Raw genomic sequence first — 21,136 nt, forward strand, 5'->3', positions numbered from 1 at the left:
ATTTTTCATGAGCTGAAATAAAAGATTGTAGAAATATTCCATACACACAAAAAGCTTATTTCTCAAAAGTTGTGCACAAATGTGTTTACATCCCTGTTAGTGAATAATTCTCCTGTGTCAAGAGCTGTTTCCAGAGAATTTAATCTTCATTTCTCTACCATAAGCCACCTCCATCATTTTTGAGAATTTGTCAGTCCGTCCAACCGGTCTCACAACCGCAGATCACATGTAACCACACCAGTCCAGGACATCCACATCTTGCTTCTTCACCTGCGGAATCATCTGAGACCAGCAACCCGGACAGCTGATTTGTATTTCTGTCTGTAATAAAGCCCTTTTGTGGGGGAAAACACATTCTGATTGGCTGGGCCTGGCTCCTCAGTGGGTGGGCCTTTATGAACTGTAACTCAGTAGAATCGTTGAAATATAGCATGTTGCGTTTTTATATTTTTGTTCAGTGTAGTTGCGCCAGTCAGAGTAGCCTAGCACTTCTTTAGAAAGCTGACGTTTACTGTAGGCCTACACACTCAAGACATCTCCAGTTACGTGTTTTTTTTCTGCTGTTGAAGAGGGCTTCATGGATGAACCTTTTCCCCCTTTAAGAATTACAATTTTCCCTCCAACTGTCCACCCGTACATTTAAAAAAAAAAATGCATTCATGTCAATAAATGATTCATCTACATTATGGTTATTGAATCATTCATTGTACACTTTCAACACTTGTTTTTCCTGAATGGAACAGTGCTTTTGCTAGCAGGTAGCTTTTAAGACTCACATCCACTTGCTGAGAAAAATCTGAACTTTGCACTTTAGTTCTGCTTGCTCAACAAAAATAGTTTTAACCACAGGACGGGATCACACCATGGTTTATCCAAACAGTTACTTTTTCTATATCACTATGTTGATCATTTGGCATCTTTGCTGACATTGTACCTCCAGAAATAGTGACATTCAAATGAAAACATGACTTGCCCATTGACTGCAGAAAGAGTCCCTTCACTGGTTGTTTGACGAGTACACCATTACTGGAGCTCTGAAAGGGTTGCTGTGTGGTTATTTAAAAGGCAAGTCAGGGAGAACTAGAAAAGTGGAGGAGAGCGGTGGCTGACAGTAAGTCCATTGTGCTGCCTGCTTCCAGAACTTACTGACTGCTACACTGAAGCATTGTGCTCCTTCTCACTTTCCTCCAACCACTGCTTGGCTCCCCCACACTCCACTCCACTTTTAAAGGCTCTCCCCTGTAGGATCTGGTTCTGCACAGTCTCAAGCCTGCTTTATACAGGGTCTCCCATCCTCGGTCATGGCCAGCCTGGCCTCTAGGGAAGGCCTCTGAGCTCCCCCTTTCCCCAGCCCTTCACCCGGTCACAGGCCTGTACTTTACAGGACTCCCACCCGCCATCCCTCTCCCTCCATATTGCTCCACGCCTCTCCAGCTAGCTGCCAAACAGGGCCTCCCTGTCCCCTTCATTCCGACTGGAGGATGGAAAAGCACTCTTCCAGAAATAGCCCAGATAATTTCCCTCCAGTGCTTTTTTTCTTCCCTCTTCTCCCTCCTTAATCTGTTCCCATTCAAAGCTGTTTTTCTTTCTTCTCTCTTTTTAAAGCCCTTTTCCCCATTCAACCTTTTTGGGAGGAATACTTGACTGCATATTTCACCAAGGGGAGGGGGGTTGTATGGTTTCGGTCTGTGTCTCAGAAGTGTAAATCTAACCCTAAAGGTCTAGTGGAAGCTCTGATCCACAGTCTGGTCTAATGGAGAGGGTTGTGGCAAGAGTTTTTGACCATCGATTTTCTTTCTGCTGCCTGTGAAGAATTAACAACTTTCTCTGCATTTCTATTCAGCCTCTCAGAACAGGTGTCATCAGCAGAGTAGTGACATCAGATCATCCCCACATGGACCAATATGCATCACACTTTATTTTCAGTCCACTCTAAAGAAGTGTTTTTCTACTAATAGTAGCAGCTGTATTGGGAGAGTATAATCTCCCTCTGGTTTCCAGCCCTTCCCTGGCCTCTCTCTGATCTCCCCCACTGCCCTGCAACACCTGACTGACTGAGACCACTAAGTATTTCCATGGGACGCCTCTGGATTTGCTTCTCACAGGAACCAACTCTTTGGGTGCCACTGCCAGGCAGGCTCCATCCGTTACAATGCTACAGACCAGAGGGCATCCCATCCTATGTGAGGCATATGTTGGGCTGGACAGGAGGACTATAGACTGCTGGGAAACTGCATATTTTTCTCTGTTGGACATCCGGCTCCGCTAGCAGCAGCTTTCTCTCTTCTCGATTTTCAAACAGTTGTCTACAGCCAAACCTTTGTTCTACTAACGCTTTACCACAACTAATGGTCCAATGAAAGTTGGAATTTTTCGTACTAGAGCTCCAAAGTGGGCAGTATATCCATCCACAGCCCAAGAAGCACCACGGTGACTGTTGAGATGGGCAGAGTTGATATTACGGTCATAGTTCATTGTTCCACAGCCTGAACCAGTCAAATAGTCTCTCTTGAGTAGTAACACATGGACTGGCGGATGCACTTAGTGCCTTTCTCACTATACATTGTTTTATACTCACCACTCATGTATTAGCACCTGCCTTGGTGACAAAGGGAGCCATCTTGTATCAAAGCACTCAGACAATTATTCTTTCAGTTCTGTGAGCCCAGGGGCATACTACACAGTGAAAGTGTCTGAACCAGAGTGGTCTGTCTGGAGATCCCAGAGGAGAAGGACTGACTGTTGGCACCAGCTAAATCCTTTTCTCACTACTGCTGGTTTCTCACCCTCTGCCAGTGTGAAGTGCTCATCATCACATAGTGACGTAATCAAATGTTATTTGTCACATGCGCCGAATACAACCGGCGTAGACCTTAACGTGAAATGCTTACTTACAAACCCTTAACCAACAATGCAGTGCTAAGAAGAAGAAAAAAAGGGCAACAATAAAATAACAAGGCTATATACAGGTGGTACCGGTCCTGAGTCAATGTGCGGGGGTACAGGTTAGTCAAGGTAATTGAGGAAATATGTACATGTAGGTAGGGGTAAAGTGACTATGCATAGATAAACGGCAAGTAGCAACAGTGTTAAAAAAAATAAACGGTGGGGGGGTAGAAGCTGTTCAGAAGCCTTTTGGACCTAGACTTGGCACTCCGGTACCGCTTGCTGTGCAGTAGCAGAGAGAACAGTCTATGACTAGGGTGGCTGGAGTCTTTGTTGTTTGGGAATGCAGCCCAAAGGGCGTGGTAAACTCCATCTAAGGCTAAATACCGGCACAAGACCAATAGTCGACAAGTACCGTAAGGGAAAGTTGAAAATCACTTTGAAACCGCCTGGTATTGAGGTCCTGGATGGCAGGAAGCTTGGCCCCAATGATGTACTGGGCCGTACACAAAAATCTCAGATTATACTTTCATATGTAGGGTAAATGCTTTCTCTTTGTTTCTCATTCACTGCAATCATTTCCCCATTTTAATTTGTTATATTACTGATTTAATGTAACCTTAACATTATCCTCAAGGGTTCCATCTCTTTTAGTCTCGCTCCTCTCATTCTTGGCTTTAACGATTTTCTTCTAATTATATATACTGCTCAAAAAAATAAAGGAAACACTTAAATAACACATCCTAGATCTGAATGAATGAAATAATCTTATTTAATACTTTTTTCTTTACATAGTTGAATGTGCTGACAACAAAATCAAACAAAAATAATCAATGGAAATCCAATTTATCAACCCATGGAGGTCTGGATTTGGAGTCACACTCAAAATTAAAGTGGAAAACCACACTACAGGCTGATCCAACTTTGATGTAATGTCCTTAAAACAAGTCAAAATGAGGCTCAGTAGTATGTGTGGCCTCCACGTGCCTGTATGACCTCCCTACAACGCCTGGGCATGCTCCTGATGAGGTGGTGGATGGTCTCCTGAGGGATCTCCTGCCAGACCTGGACTAAAGCATCCGCCAACTCCTGGACAGTCTGTGGTGCAACGTGGCGTTGGTGGATGGAGCGAGACATGATGTCCCAGATGTGCTCAATTGGATTCAGGTCTGGGGAACGGGCGGGCCAGTCCATAGCATCAATGCCTTCCTCTTGCAGGAACTGCTGACACACTCCAGCCACATGAGGTCTAGCATTGTCTTGCATTAGGAGGAACCCAGGGCCAACCGCACCAGCATATGGTCTCACAAGGGGTCTGAGGATCTCATCTCGGTACCTAATGGCAGTCAGGCAACCTCTGGCGAGCACATGGAGGGCTGTGTGGCCCCCCAAAGAAATGCCACCCCACACCATGACTGACCCACCACCAAACCGGTCATGCTGGAGGATGTTGCAGGCAGCAGAACGTTCTCCACGGCGTCTCCAGACTCTGTCACGTCTGTCACATGTGCTCAGTGTGAACCTGCTTTCATCTGTGAAGAGCACAGGGCGCCAGTGGCGAATTTGCCAATCTTGGTGTTCTGTGGGAAATGCCAAACGTCCTGCACGGTCTTGGGCTGTAAGCACAACCCCCACCTGTGGACGTCGGGCCCTCATACCACCCTCATGGAGTCTGTTTCTGACCGTTTGAGCAGACAAATGCACATTTGTGGCCTGCTGGAGGTCATTTTGCAGGGCTCTGGCAGTGCTCCTCCTGCTCCTCCTTGCAGAAAGGCGGAGGTAGCGGTCCTGCTGCTGGGTTGTTGCCCTCCTACGGCCTCCTCCACATCTCCTGATGTACTGGCCTATCTCCTGGTAGCGCCTCCATGCTCTGGACACTACGCTGACAGACACAGCAAATCTTCTTGCCACAGCTCGCATTGATGTGCCATCCTGGATGAGCTGCACTACCTGAGCCACTTGTGTGGGTTGTAGACTCCGTCTCATGCTACCACTAGAGTGAAAGCACCGCCAGCATTCAAAAGTGACCAAAACCTCAGCCAGGAAGCATAAGAACTGAGAAGTGGTCTATGGTCACCACCTGCCGAACCACTCCTTATTTGGGGGTGTCTTGCTAATTGCCTATAATTTCCACCTGTTGTCTATTCCATTTGCACAACAGCATGTGAAACTTATTGTCAATCAGTGTTGCTTCCTAAGTGGACAGTTTGATTTCACAAAAGTGTGATTGACTTGGAGTTACATTGTGTTGTTTAAGTGTTCCCTTTATTTTTTTGAGCAGTGTAGTTGCCATCCCCCAGCTCTAACCAGTTGCCAGCCACTGGCTAAACGCTCTCCGTCAATCGCCTTTTCAACTCCGGCTTAGTCTCATTGGCAGTAAGCTGATTAGAAATGTGTTAAGCCCAGCAGAGACTAATAGTCTAGCAGAGAGAGAGTCGGAGATGGACAGCAGTGGTGGGGGAAAGACTGAGGCAGTAAGAAAGAGGGGGAGTGAAAGTGGGAGAGTGTTGGGTCTCCCCAAGTGTCTCCTGTCTGACCTTTTAGAGAGGTGGAGGGGGGCGTCACGCCAATAGAGGAGTGCTTCATATGTCCCATTGTCTTTGGAGAGGTGATTTATACATGTCACATCTCCTCTGTCCAAGGAGCCACTCCCCACTGCTGATATCAATGTTCAGAGGGAAAGGGCTCCCTAGGAGGCTGTCGTCATTGGCAGCCAGCTCAATTTTGAACACCAGTTTGACCTCTGAACTTAAGGCAAGATCTGTCCCCTTGCAGGACGAGTAGCTAGGATCTAGGATAGTGCTTGCATATTTTGGGTTAGTAAGGCTTAAAAGTGATCACTGCTTAACCAGAATGAAGCTGCTTTATTTGGGATGTAGAATAACTACAGACTGTTTCTATGGAAATATTGACACACTGGGGACCAACAAGTTGATAAGTAGTTTGTCTTTGGATGTAAGCTTTTATGGAACATCTGTAGCCTTAGATTTTAGCCAGACAGATGTATTTTTCTGGGAGGTTTAGAAGCCACGACTAATGTTGATGTCCTCTGGGCTTTCTCAAAGGCTATGTATAGTTTGTCACTGTGACAGCTGACAGTATGGAGGTGTGTGGTGGTGGTGTGTTACAGCTCCCTAATGAATGAGCAGTGTTACTGTGTGTCTCCCCAATAATGAGCTGAGCTGTGTCCACGCTTACTCCAGTCCAAGGTGTGAGCTCATGGGGGATGAGGTGTGAGAGGGGACATGCCATGGGAGGAAGGATGGAGCGGGTCTGGGCAGGCATCTCTGTCACTCCTGTCACACCTACACCACCCCTGCCCTCATTAGAGAGGAGACGTCAGACATGTTTTCTTTTCTCTGAGGGAGAAGTAGATTTTTAGAACACATTCACTGTTCTAGGTGAAGTGGTGTCGCAATAATGAGTAGTGTTGTCACGATACCAGAATGATGATACTCAATAACAAAACAATCCCACGGCAAAAAAATGGCATATTAGCCATAGTCACAGAATGGCTCTTGATCCAGACAGAGAGACTCAGCTACTGCTCTGTTCAATCGTTGGGCATCTTTTGAGTTCAATATTATTACATTATAATTGTTTTACCTCAAACATTTTCAGCGACAAACATGTATACATTAATTAATCAATTATACAATCAATTTGACTTTGGTAAAAACAATCTAACTACATTTGAATGGTAAATCTAGATGTAGCCAAGGTCTATTCACAATACAGGTTGATGTATATTCAACAGTGTGCATGTGTTGAGTTATTGAGCTTATTTGGCTGATGTCATCTGTATCCCCATGAAAATCTGTTTCCCTTATATTTGGGACTTGCAGTGCATTCGGATAGTATTCAGACCCCTTGACTTTTTCCACATTTTGTTAGGTTAGCCTTATTCTAAAATTGATTACATTTATTTTTCCTCATCGATCTACACACAATACCCCATAATGACAATGCAAAAACAGGTTTTTCTAAATTTTAGCAAATCTATAAAAAATGTAACTGAAATATCACTTACACACAGTACCAGTCAAAAGTTGGGACACCTACTCATTCAAAGATTTTTCTTTATTTTTAGTATTTTCTACGTTGTAGAATAATAGTGAAGACATCAAAATATGAACTAACACATATGGAATCATGTAGTAACCAAAAAGGTGTTAAACAAATCAAAATATATTTTAGGTTCAAAGAAGCCAACCTTTGACAGCTTTGCACATTCTTGGAATTCTCTCAACCAGCTTCGCCTGGAATGCTTTTCCAACAGTCTTGAAGGAGTTCCCACATATGCTGAACACTTGTTGGCTGCTTTTTCTTCACTCCGCGGTCCAAATCATCCCAAACCATTTCAATTGGGTTGAGGTCAGGTGATTGTGGTGGCCAGGTCATCTGATGCAGCACTCCATCACTCTCCTTCTTGGTCAAATAGCCCTTACACAGCCTGGAGGTGTGTTGGGTCATTGTCCTGTTGAAAAACAAATGATAGTCCCACTAAGCACAAACCAGATGGGATGGCATATCGCTGCAGAATGCTGTGGTAGCCATGCTGGTTAAGTGTGCCTTGAATTCTAAATAAATCACTGACAGTGTCACCAGCAACGCACCATCACACCTCATCCTCCATGCTTTACGGTGGGAACCACACATGCGGAGATCATCCGTTCGTCTACTCTGCGTCACAAAGACACGCGGTTGGAACCAAAAATCTCAAATTTGGACTGTCTTTTGCTTGTGTTTCTTGGCCCAAGCAAGTCTCTTCTTCTTATTGGTGTCCTTTAGTAGTGGTTTCTTTGCAGCAATTCAACCATGAAGGCCTGATTCACGCAGTCTCCTCTGAACAGTTGAGATGTGTCTGTTACTTGAAGTCTGAAGCATTTATTTGGGCTCCAATTTCTGAGGCTGGTAACTCTAATGAACTTATCCTCTGCAGCAGAGGTAACTCTGGGTCTTCCTTTCCTGTGGCGGTCCTTTATGAGAGCCAGTTTCATCATAGCGCTTGATGTTTGTGACTGCATTTGAAGAAACTTTCAAAGTTCTTGACATTTTCCAGATTGACTGACCTTCATGTCTTAAAGTAATGATGGACTGTCATTTCTCTTTGCTTATTTGAGCTGTTCTTGCCATAGTATGGACTTAGCCCTATTTGGTAAAAGGCCATCTTCTGTATACCACCCCTACCTTGTCACAACACAACTGATTGGCTCAAATGCATTAAGAAGGAAAGAAATTCCACAAATTAACTTTAAACAAGGCTCACCTGTTAATTGAAATGCATTCCAGGTGACTACCTCATGAAGCTAGTTGAGAGAATGCCAAGAGTGCAAAGCTGTCAAAATATATTTAGGTTTGTTTAACCCTTTTTGTTGTTGTTGGTTACTACACGATACCATATGTTTTTTCATAGTTTTGATGTCTCCACTATATTCTACAATGTAGAAAATGGTAAAAATAAAGAACAATCTTGGAATGAGTTGGTGGGTCTGAACTTTTGACTGGTACTATAAGTATTCAGACCCTTTACTCAGTACTTTGTTGAAGCACCTTTGGCAGTGATTACAGCCTTGATTCTTCTTGGGTATGATGCTACAAGCTTAGCACACCTGTATTTGGGGTGTTTCTCCTGTTCTTCTCTGCAGATCCTCTCAAGCTCTGTCAGGTTGGATGGGGAGCGTTGCTGCACAGGTATTTTCAGGTCTCTCCAGAAATGTTAGATCGGGTTCAAGTCCGGGCTGTGGCTGGGCTAGTCGAGGACATTCATCGACTTGTCCCGAAGCCACTCCTGCGTTGTCTTGTCTGTGTGCTTAGGATCATTGGGCAGGTAGCCAGTTGGTTAGAGCATTGGACTAGTAACCGAAAAGATTGCTAGATCGAATCCCCGAGCTGACGAGGTAAGAATCTGTCGTTCTGCCCCTGAACAAGGCAGTTAACCCATTGTTCCTAGGCCGTCATTGTAAATAAGAATTTGTTCATAACTGACTTGCCTAGTTAAATAAAAGGTTAAATTGTCCTGTTGGAAGGTGAACCTTTGCCCCAGTCTGAGGTCCTGAGCACTCTGGAGCAGGTTTTCATCAAGGATCTCTGTACTTTGCTCCATTAATCTCTCCCGTTTCCTCCAGACATGACGTTTGGCATTCAGGCCAAAGAGTTCGATCTTGGTTTTATTAGACCAGAGAATCTTGTTTCTCATGGTCTGAGAGTCTTTGTGCCTTTTGGCAAACTCCAAGTGGACTGTCGTGCAACTTACTGAGTGGCTTCCGTCTGGCCCCTCTGCCATAAATGCCTGATTGGTGGAGTGCTGCAGAGATGGTTGTTCTTCTGGAAGTTTCTCCTATCTCCACAGGAACTCTGGAGCTCTGTTAGTGACCATCGGGCTCTTGGTCACCTCCCTGACCAAGGCCCTTCTCCCCAGATTGCTCAGTTTGGCCAGGCGGCCAGCTCTAGAAAGAGTCATGGTGCTTCCTAACTTCTTCCATTGAAGAATCATGGAGGCCACTGTGTTCTTGGGGACCTTCAATGCTGCAGAAATTGTATTAGCCTTCCCCAGATCTGTGCCTCGACACAATTCTGTCTCGGAGCTCTACGGACAATTCCTTTGACCTCATGGCTTGTTTTTCACTCTGACATCCACTGGCAACTGTGAAACCTAATATATCATGTCCAATCAATTTAATTGTAGTGTAGTGCCGAGGCATGTAGTAATCACGGTCTGCAGATAGACCCTATTTGTTTGAGTCAATAAATAATTTTTGGGTAAAAACGTGAGAGGCCAATAAAGTGAATTAATTAAGTTTTGGTGGCAATTATCTATAAAATCAGCATTATGTTATGGTTGGCACATTATCACAAACGAAGTACTAGGGAGGTGAACTGATGTCAGCTTTAGCTGTAATCTAGCAAGGAAAGTTTGCCTATAAAGCTTGAAGCTACCGGTATCTTCTTGCGTTGTAAAGTGTTCTAGCTTGTATGGACATTGTTTTGCAACAGTAATGGTTTCAACATTTCTACATGCCGTGGGGCGCTAACATGATGCAGCCCAGACTCCCAGTGCCGGCTAAGTGGAGTAGTGGGCTGGCATTATTCGGGGGACATCACCTTCACTGATACAGACTTTTGATCCGTGGGACACATTTGATGTACCGAAAGCAACAAAAATTCTAGTATCAAATCGTTTTTTATGTTGTAGTATTTAAAAAGTACCGACGTTTCGGTATACCCTTCGTCACTAGTAATGAGAGCATGGACTGTTTGGTATTTCTGAGATTGTCTCTGCCTGCCTTTTGGTGTGAGTCTGCTCATCTTTTTTGACCGCATTGTCTGTGTTTGTGATCCTCCTTGTCAGGGTGGTAGTAGCGTCCCTGTAGTGTGTTGTTAGTATGATATTAATGCGGTAGTAGTGTGTGTGTGTGTGTGTGTGTGTGTGTGTGTGTCTGATCCTCCCAGGCTGTCTGTGATCATACTGAGCCTGTCATACTCCAAGCCAGGATGGTAGTAGTGAACCTGTAGTAGCAGTTTGATCCTGTCTGTGTGATCAGCCTGTGATCCTCCCCCTGGTGGGCATGGTCAGACAGATGCTGTCCCTCTACCGGCTAATGCCACCATCCTGAGCCCCGACCCCATCCCTCTGATGTATGTGTATCTAGCCCAGACCCAGATGCACATGGGAATGCAGAGCCAATCACAGGCCACACATGACTTAAAAAAAAGGCCACATATGACCCAATATGTCTCAAACATCCTCTTTAGAGGTCAGAATTCCCCAGGGCCACGCAGCATGATCTCCCTTTCATAAATGCCATGTCTGTTTTGTAACAAACAAGGCTGGTCCTCTAGCCTAAACAATCATAAACTTTGGACCTTCATACACTGTATGAGTTTGTTCTTATTCAAGCAGGTATTTTGGTGTGTGGGAGATGTTTCTGTTTGAGTGTGTTGTAGTGAGATGCTATAGTAGAGTATGAATGGTGTCAGTGCCATGTGGAGCTTCTTTTGGCCCTATCAGTGTCTCATGCTGCCAAGCTCTGCTCTGTCTGTCCCAGAATCCACTTTAGGGTGAATGGACCGCGCTCAGCCAGCCCTGCCAAAGTAGTATCTGGGAGAATAAGTGTGTGTATACTGGAAAAGAGCGAGTGGGCACCACAGTTTTTTGTGGGCAGTTTCTTTATGCATAGTTTGATTGTGAGGAGGGAGGAACTTTGCCTCAGACTTCAGGCCCAGCCTGGAAAATGTAGTTTGAAGCCCTGATTTATTATCATAGTCCATATATTTATACCATAGCTTCCTCATACTACTAATTTAACTAATGCATTTTCCATCTCACAACAGTGAATAGATTACCTTATGTGTATGTGCTGGTGCCTCTAAGATCCTGTGTTTGTGATTGGAAACTAAAGTGAAAGGGACCCATTGGGGAACCCTGCTCACCCAGTCCTGTCTAGTACAAGGTCTGTGGGCTAGCCCCACTAAGCCCAGAATAGGCTGGTGCTGCTGGATGCTTTTCTAATAAGCTCTGACAAAGGGAGTGAAGATGCCATGCTTGCTGAACAGTGAACACACACACACACCCTCTCCTCCACCCTTCTCCTTGTAAAGCAGATTAATTAAAAGTGCTCTCTCTCCACTCTTATCAGTGTGAGTAAGGCACTTACAGTAAGCCCCCAGGGGAGTATGTCTCACAAGGGTGGGCGGGCGGGCAGGGGGGGCAGAGAGCCTCCAGGAGAGATTCTAATTTCATCCACTGGAGATATTCTTCCCCAGGAATTACTGCTGCTGTTGGCACCCTTCTGTCTGTTAGTCTCTTGCGCTCTTGCGCTCTTAGAATTCAAGTCAATTCATAGGGAAATGTGTACGAAGTGCAGCTCAGTTTCCACCAAATTTTGTGGGCGGTGTGCACATAGCCTGTCTTGAGAGCCAGGTCTGCCTACGGTGGCCTCTCTTAATAGCAAGGCTATGGTCACGGAGTCTGTACATAGTCAAAGCTTTCCTTAATTTTGGGTTTGTCACGGTGGTCAGGTATTCTGCCTCTGTACTCTCGGTTTAGGGCCAAATAGCATTCTAATTTTCTCTGAACAAAAAACATTCTTTCCAATGTGTTAAGTAATTATATATTTTTTTCTCTGTGTGTCTGCCTGTCTGTTAGAATATACAGTTGAAGTTTACATACACCTTAGCCAAATACATTTAAACTCAGTTTTTCACAATTCCTGACATTTAATCCTAGTAAAAATTCCCTGTTTTAGGTCAGTTAGGATCACCACTTTATTTTAAGAATGTGAAATGTCAGAATAATAGAATGATTTATTTCAGCATTCATATACACTCAATTAGTATTTGGTAGCATTGCCTTTAAATTGTTTAACTTGGGTCAAATGTTTCAGGTAGCCATCCACAAGCTTCCCACAATAAGTTGGGTGAATTTTGGCCCATTCCTCCTGACAGAGCTGGTGTAACTGAGTCAGGTTTGTGCTCGCACACGCTTTTTCAGTTCTGCCCACCAATTTTCTATAGGATTGCGGTCAGGGCTTTGTGATGGCCGCTACAATATCTTGACTTTGTTGTCCTTAAGCCATTTTGCCACAACTTTGGAAGTATGCTTGGGGTCATTGTCCATTTGGAAGACCCATTTGCGATCAAGCTTTAACTTCCTGACTGATGTCTTGATGTTGCTTCAATATATTCACATAATTTTCCTTCGTCATGATGCAATCTATTTTGTGAAGTGCACCAGTCCCTCCTGCAGCAAAGCACCCCCACAACATGATGCTGCCACCTTTGTCCCCATGTGCAGTTGCAAACCGTTGTCTGGCTTTTATGGCGGTTTTGGAGCAGTGGCTTCCTTCAGGTTATGTCGATATAGGACTTGTTTTACTGTGGATGTAGATATTTTACCTTGATTTAACTAGGCAAGTCGGTTAAGAACAAATTCTTATTTTCAATGACGGCCTAGGAACAGTGGGTTAACTGCCTTGTTCAGGGGCAGAACGACAGATTTGTTTACCTTGTCAGCTCGGGGACTCGATCTTGCAACCTTTCCGTTACAAGTCCAACGCTCTAACCACTAGGCTACCTGCCGCCCCTACTTTTGTACCTGTTTCCTCCAGCATCTTCACAAGGTCCTTTGCTGTTCTGGGATGGATTTGCACTTTTCGCACCAAAGTACGTTAATCTCTAGGCAACAGGACGCGTCTCCTTCCTGAGCGGTATGACGGCTGCGTGGTCCCATAGTGTTTATACTTGCGTACTATTGTTTGCACAGATGAACGTGGTACCTTCAGGCGTTTGGAAATTGCTCCCAAGGATGAACCAGACTTGTGTAGGTCCACAATTTTTTTTTTTTTTTTCTGCGGTCTTGGCTGATTTTTCTTTTGATTGTCTCATGATGTCAAGCAAAGAGGCACTGAGTTTGAAGGTAGGCCTTGAAATACATCCACAGGTACACCTCCAATTGACTCAAATGATGTCAAATAGCCTATCAGAAGCTTCTAAAGCCATGACATCTTTTTCTGGATTTTCCCAACCTGTTTAAAGGCACAGTCAACTTAGTGCATGTAAACTTCTGACCCAATGGGATTTTGATACAGTGAAATAATCTCTCTGTAAACATTTGTTGGAAAAATTATTTGTCATGCACAAAGTAGATGTCCTAACCGACTTGCCAAAACTATAGTTTAACAAGAAATTTGTGGAGTGGTTGAAAAACAAGTTTTAATGACTCCAACCTAAGTGTATGTAAACTTCCGACTTCAGCTGCATCTCTCTCTGTGTTCTGTCTGTTAGAATATCTCTTTCCCTCTGTGTCTGTCTGTCGCTCCAGCCTTTGTCCTTTTTCTCAACGGTCATCTCTGCCATTCATTGCAGCCACGTGGTCTATTCTTCAAAGTTTTTTTTTTTCTCTCAGGTTACGGCCCTTCATATCAGCACACCCCTCTAAGAAGCTGGCTCTAGACCAGGTAAGATGTTACACATGCTTTTGTCTCTTACACACACTTTTACTATCGCTAAAGGTATACAGATTTCCATACCTTCATACCGTGCCTGTGCCATCCCGGGATATGCGGTATTACCGGTAGTGCACACAAGGGGCGCTTTTGAAAAATATATAAACGTAAAAAAGTCACTTACCAGAATGCTAAGAAGTACTAAGAAATTCTCATAGCAGATGCTAGGTAAATGGTAACGAACGCTTGCAAACATTTACTACTAGGACAGACAACCCAGCTCATAAAGTTATGCAAGTTTCTCAAAACGCAGCACACACAAAACAAATATTAGGCAGCAGGGATCTTAATCCAGGAGGGGATTGCCTCTGCTGCTGTTACCAAGAAGCTTGATCTTGCAAGCTTTAGCAAGTTAGCAACATTAGCAAGTTAGCAAAACCCAGCTAGAGATCATTTATTTGACACATCTTAGATCACTTATTTTATAAGTTATATAGCTGACAAATATTAGTGAATTTAATACAAGTGTAACTTGATCACCTCACTTAAATTGTGTTGCAGGAGTGACTCACCTTGCGAAGCTCCCATTTTGCTCATTGTGCTTTTTTGTAAACAAACGTGACTGGCTCAAAATGCTTTTTTGGGAAACTAGTACTGGTAAGCTTCATAATGGAAAAATGATCTAATGGGCTGAATGATGAACACAATCTGCTTTATCTATTACCTAGTGCTCAATTTGACTTAAGTACTAATATTCAAAGCCCAAAAACGTCACTTACCAGAATGCTAACAAGTACTAAGTGATCCTCATAGAGAATGCTAACTAAATGCTTACAAGTGAATTATGAACATTTTGTACGGTTTCTGACCAAAACTATACAAGTAACTCAAATGCTACTCAGTTTGTTGCACACACAAAATTATTATTAGCCAGCAAAGCTCTTGATCCAGGAGGGGATTCTCTGCTGTTACCAAGTGGATGCTTGATTTTGGAAGAAGCTAACCACTTAGCTAAATGCCAACAATCTACTAAGTTAGCAAACCAAATGCACAACTGCAGAGCATTTAGCACATTTTAGACAACTTAATAGTTATAAGATATCTAGCTGGCAAACATTTAGTTGTGAATTCCATACTTATCACCTGGCGCATGTTGCACGACAGTGACTGACTCACAAGGCTCCGGTCTCTCATCGTGTGCTTGTAAACAAACCCCACGTGACTGGGGACTACCGTAAGCTACATAATGTGACAAGTGAAGTGAAGAACGCAATGTTCTTTATCTCCTAACGTATTGCACTAGTTGACTGCAGGTATTCACTTAAAAAGAAGCTACAAATATTCAATTGTATAAAAATAAATAGTTTTGGCTTTACTGAAAAACCATCCCGTGGCTTTTTCAAAATACCCCAGTATAGGGTATATACGGTATACCGCCCAAGCCTACTATCGATAACACTATATCTTGAGAAAATAAGAAAAAAAGGAATCATGATTCTTTGTCTCTACCAATGGTTTTCACCCATTTTGAATGTTATATCCTCATAAGATGCAAAACTCATCATACGGGCTATATTTCTGCCTGCTTGCACGATGATGGCTCAGATACACATGAAAACATGAAATGACCCCGGGAATCGATAGAACATCACTCAGAGATGCCCAAATACGATATAATATTCAAATTGGGTGAGTCTTTTCTTTAACCAACCCTTTAGTCTCCTATGGACCAGATGGGGGAGAGTGTTTCTTCAGCAGCAGGCTCACTAATGGGAGAGGACTGCGGCCATGTCCTGCTGAGTTGTTCACATGCACTCAAGCGGTGTGGGCTGGAACGTACAGGAGGGAGCCTCACTTTCTCCTGCACCCACTCTTCATCCCTCTGCTGCTGTGTCTCGCTCCATTCCCTTCTTTTGCTCGCTCTCTCTCACTCATGTGGTGTTGGCAGCCATGAATAGAATCTCCCAGTGCAGGCTACAGCAACCAGGAAGAAAACATTTGCCACGAGGGGCCGGGTCAACAAAGCTTGTTACTAAGCAACCCCTGGGAACTGGCATCAAATGGCTTCTCTGATTGGTTGGGGCCGGGTTTGCTTGGAATTCATGTTATGTAAGGAAAGGAAAAGGAGCACAGGAGAGAGAAAGGAGATGTGTGCTTTGCTGTTGCCTGGCAGTTTTTCTGGTTCTCTTTGTATTTCCAAAAGAAATGTTCTAGGAGTAAATGGCACTTTGAGTTACCCAGTGCAGTGCTTCTGCCTGACAGTCTTCGCAATAAATGTCTGTTTAAACGTCAAGCTCAGAGAAACTGGCAGGCTCCTGTGATAAACCTCTGCAATAGAATAGAGACTAGCCTAATTTCACTGTTCCAGGCTTTAAAGCTGAGAGACTATTCAAGTTCATCCAGCTCTTCCCCCAGTGTAAGCTATGGCAGAGAACCACTGACTCATCACACTGTTATGACTGACCTGATTCCACCAAGGTCACCCAGTTCTCTCACCTTTAAAATTGTCCGGGGTCAAGATTGTTGAATCAGTATGTCTTCTCATTCCCTCTGAAAGGGTCTTTCAACACTCCCTGCCTCTCCCATCGATCCTTCCCAGGACTCAGACCCAGGGGCGGAAATCCCGGGGGGCCGGGGGGGACATGACCCCCCCCATCCTGGGAAAAATATGATTTGTCCCCCCAATATATCACTGAAACATAACTATGTAATGTAAATAATATTAATAATTCGCAATGAAAGCAATTGTGCTGATTATAGACACTTAATAGCACGTTTTTAAGTTTCAAAAGATTGCAACCCCCCCACCCTTTGCCTCACAATGGTTTGATCCACTGCCAGTTCCTTAGCTTGCTAGGTAACAGAGAGGTTGTATCTACTGTCTGAAAGGCACTCAATGCACGTAACTGACGTGAGGTTAATCCAGTCAATCGCGCACACACACTAGCTGAATATGCAGAGCTAGCGCGCAAATATTAACTATTAAGCTAGCTAGTACCTATTCCATTTATGTGGCGTGGTCAAAGATGGAATCAGCATGCAGATGATGTAAGTTAGTGCTTCAAAGTCCCTGTGATAAGGTTAGCGATAAACTGAAATCCAAACTGAACAGAACTACACTCTCTTCTACCATTGTCTTAAATATATTTAATGGTCTCGTTGCAAAAGCTAAATTGTCGCAAGTGAACTTTTATTTATTTATTTTATTTAACCTTTATTTAACCCGGGTAGCAAAGATTATAGCAAACACCACTGAAACTGAATTGGTGCTTGCTAGCTTTGCAAATTCAGCTATTGTTGGAAGCCAGCCAATATGAAACAAACTATTAAAATTACAAAAGGTTGCAGCATATGTTGTGTAAATGGTGAACTCATACAGCTGTCAACTCTTGTCATTTTAATCCGTTTCACATTTGCTAGCTACCTTTTAGATCGAAGCCCAAATAGAATGATTGAAGATGATAGAAGCCCATCTCCTACTGTAAATAACCTACACACTGTGTGTGTAGCCAGCCAGCCAGGTAGAAAAATGGCAGAAAAATAAAAGACGGACATCAGAGTATTTTTCAATACTCCAAAATGCAAAGTAAGAACCCTAGTAGCCTAATATCTCAAAGACTAGTTGATAAAATGTTCATAAGAAAGAAGTGAAATGCTAATGGAAATGTTTCACAATGATGTCATTAGGCAGAGCAGGCAACAGATGGCACACAGACAGCAGAGTTGGGGACAGATATGCAGGGACAGACTGGCAGAGACAGGGAGTCTCAGGTAAGTTTGTTGAGTCTTTGTTTGGCAACATTATGAAAGGTTCTAAAATGTTTTGACTTGTAAAATAGAAACATAATTGGAAAATGCCATGGATACCACCACTCTCAACTTAAACTGGTGACTGAACTAAGATTTGTTAAAGGCAATGGTATTGCTGTTGTGATTAGTTGTGTAGTTTTGGGTACCGGTAGTTAGGAGTACGGCAAACACCTTATTTCTTTGGTTCCTCAATATACACTGCTCAAAAAAATAAAGGGAACACTTAAACAACACATCCTAGATCTGAATGAAAGAAGTAATCTTATTAAATACTTTCTTCTTTACATAGTGGAATGTGCTGACAACAAAATCACACAAAAATAATCAATGGAAATCCAATTTATCAAATCATGGAGGTCTGGATTTGGAGTCACACTCAAAATTAAAGTGGAAAACCACACTACAGGCTGATCCAACTTTGATGTAATGTCCTTAAAACAAGTCAAAATGAGGCTCAGTAGTGTGTGTGGCCTCCACGTGCCTGTATGACCTCCCTACAACGCCTGGGCATGCTCCTGATGAGGTGGCGGATGGTCTCCTGAGGGATCTCCTCCCAGACCTGGACTAAAGCATCCGCCAACTCCTGGACAGTCTGTGGTGCAACGTGGCGTTGGTGGATGGAGCAAGACATGATGTCCCAGATGTGCTCAATTGGATTCAGGTCTGGGGAACGGGCGGGTCAGTCCGTAGCATCAATGCCTTCCTCTTGCAGGAACTGCTGACACACTCCAGCCACATGAGGTCTAGCATTGTCTTGCATTAGGAGGAACCCAGGGCCAACCGCACCAGCATATGGTCTCACAAGGGGTCTGAGGATCTCATCTCAGTACCTAATGGCAGTCAGGCTACCTCTGGCGAGCACATGGAGGGCTGTGTGGCCCCCCAAAGAAATGTCACCCCTCACCATGACTGACCCACCGCCAAACCGGACATGCTGGAGGATGTTGCAGGCAGCAGAACGTTCTCCACAGCGTCTCCAGACTCTGTCACGTCTGTCACGTGCTCAGTGTGAACCTGCTTTCATCTGTGAAGAGCACAGGGCGCCAGTGGCGAATTTGCCAATCTTGGTGTTCTCTGGAAAATGCCAAACGTCCTGCATGGTGTTGGGCTGTAAGCACAGCCCCCACCTGTGGACGTCGGGCCCTCATACCACCCTCATGGAGTCTGTTTCTGACCGTTTGAGCAGACACATGCACATTTGTGGCCTGCTGGAGGTCATTTTGCAGGGCTCTGGCAGTGCTCCTCCTGCTCCTCCTTGCACAAAGGCGGAGGTAGCGGTCCTGCTGCTGGGTTGTTGCCCTCCTACGGCCTCCTCCACGTCTCCTGATGTACTGGCCTGTCTCCTGGTAGCGCCTCCATGCTCTGGACACTACGCTGACAGACACAGCAAACCTTCTTGCCACAGCTCGCATTGATGTGCCATCCTGGATGAGCTGCACTACCTGAGCCACTTGTGTGGGTTGTAGACTCTGTCTCATGCTACCACTAGAGTGAAAGCACCGCCAGCATTCAAAAGTGACCAAAACATCAGCCAGGAAGCATAAGTACTGAGAAGTGGTCTGTGGTCACCACCTGCTGAACCACTCTTTTATTGGGGGTGTCTTGCTTATTGCCTATAATTTCCACCTGTTGTCTATTCCATTTGCACAACAGCATGTGACATTTATTTTCAATCAGTGTTGCTTCCTAAGTGGACAGTTTGATTTCACAGAAGTGTGATTGACTTGGAGTTACATTGTGTTGTTTAAGTGTTCCCTTTATTTTTTTGAGCAGTATACATTTACCATATTACAATGTAGGCTATGTGTTACAGCACTACTTTTGGTGTCCCCCTCAGGAATTGCTCTTGAGAAAATTTCATTTAATTGTCCCCTCCAAAGTTGATATCAGATTTTCGCCCCTGCTCAGACCCTTCCTCACCACAGTGGCCACCCACCCACTAATTAGTCTGGAGAATAATTAATATAATTTTTTTCTCCCTCCTTTTGATGATAATTAATGAGACTTCCAGCTCATATTATGAGACATTTTCTGTACTGAGAGGCTGGGCCCAGCAGGGTGTCCATGGAGAGAGGGAGGGAAGAGAGAGCCCAGCAGGCGCTTTAACATGCTGCTGCAGAGGGAGCTGAAATGGGTCTCATCACACTGTGGATCCCCCCACCTGCCTTGCCCATACCCACATGCAGTAGGACTCGGATGGGGGATCAGGCTAGCTATAACCTCTGTATTGAACATGTGTTCAGGCTTTCAGGCTCAGGTTGCAGATAGTGTGCAGAATCAGATTACCACTGATTTCGACTGATTTCGTGGATTTTTCCTTATTGTTTTCTTAGATAGCCAGCCCCCTGCCAGTGGCCTCTGAAGTGTCGCCCCACTCTGTGCTGGTCGAGAGTGGGCCTGTGGTCTATGATGATGTGGCAGATGAGGAAGAGGAGGATGAGGAGGAGCCCTGCGTCAGCGCCATGGAGCTGCTGGGAGGCAACGGTCAGTAAGATACTTCAAACTAGCTTGGTAGCCAGATCTCTTGATCGGCATTATCCAACTCCTCTTGCATTGGTTGTCTTGCCATGTTGTCTGGCTATCAGGGTGTCTACATATGTTTGAAAACATGTATTTTGAGAGCAGTTGAGTAATCATTCTGTCTTGTTTTACTCCAGAGTATGGATGTGATGATGATGATGGTTTCTAGCACTACTGGGTTTGGCCTGTTTGTCTGGACCATTGTGCTACTCCAACCCCCTGTCCCATTTGGAGATTGACTCATTGATTGAGATGGCGGAGACAGCTTTCATGCTTGCAGAATGGTGAAGAGGATGGAGATGAAGACAGGATCCATTTCTTCTCAGGATATCTCCTTTATCTAGGAAAGAGGTTATGGGTAGTATTGAGCTGGATCGAACAAAGAGACCAACCGTAATGTCTCATATCGTACATTTCACGTCACTCAAGTATACACTACCATTCAAAAGTTTGGGGTCACTTCGAAATGTCCTTGTTTTTGAAAGAAAAGTGATTTTCCCCCCCCCCCCGCCCCCCATTAAAATAACATCAAATTGATCAGAAATATAGTGTAGACATTATTGTTGTAAATTACTATTGTAGCTGGAAACGGCAGATCTTTTTTTTTATGGAATATCTACGTATGGGTACAGAGGCCCATTATCAGCAACCATCACTCCTGTGTTCCAATGGCACGTTGTTAGCTAATCCAAGTTTATCATTTTAAAAGGCTAATCGATCATTAGAAAACCCTTTTGCAATTGTTAGCACAGCTAAAAACTTTAGTTCTGATTAAAGAAGCAATAAAACTGGCCTCCTTTAGACTAGTTGAGTATCTGGAGCATCAGCATTTGTGGGTTCGATTACAGGCTCAAAATGGCAAGCATCCCGGCGTCGCCTCTTCACTGTTGACGTTGAGACTGGTGTTTTGCGGGTACTATTTAATGAAGCTGCCAGTTGAGGACTTGTGAGGCGTCTGTTTCTCCAACTACACA

At 44.2% G+C, this 21,136-nt stretch overlaps 1 protein-coding gene and 1 long non-coding RNA gene across 2 annotated transcripts in view; one reads left to right on the top strand and one right to left on the bottom strand.

Moving 5' to 3' along the window:
- Positions 1 to 20,658, top strand: part of brf1a (BRF1 general transcription factor IIIB subunit a) — a 64,530-nt gene extending 43,872 nt beyond the window's left edge. The window contains exons 17-19 of the mRNA XM_029713339.1: positions 13,793 to 13,844; positions 19,976 to 20,126; positions 20,300 to 20,658. Coding sequence (XP_029569199.1) covers positions 13,793 to 13,844; positions 19,976 to 20,126; positions 20,300 to 20,331 — 235 coding nt within the window. The 3' untranslated portion in view covers positions 20,332 to 20,658. The remainder of the gene's footprint in view (positions 1 to 13,792; positions 13,845 to 19,975; positions 20,127 to 20,299) is intronic.
- On the bottom strand, positions 15,749 to 16,465 carry LOC115162229 (uncharacterized). Its single transcript, XR_003869503.1, has 2 exons — positions 16,329 to 16,465; positions 15,749 to 15,806 (listed from the first exon to the last, which is right to left on the bottom strand). It is a non-coding gene; the product is annotated as an uncharacterized LOC115162229 (long non-coding RNA).
- Positions 20,659 to 21,136: the final 478 nt, after the last annotated feature.

Source organism: Salmo trutta, chromosome 25 (assembly GCF_901001165.1).
Source record: "Salmo trutta chromosome 25, fSalTru1.1, whole genome shotgun sequence".
NCBI classification, from domain to species: Eukaryota; Metazoa; Chordata; class Actinopteri; order Salmoniformes; family Salmonidae; genus Salmo; species Salmo trutta.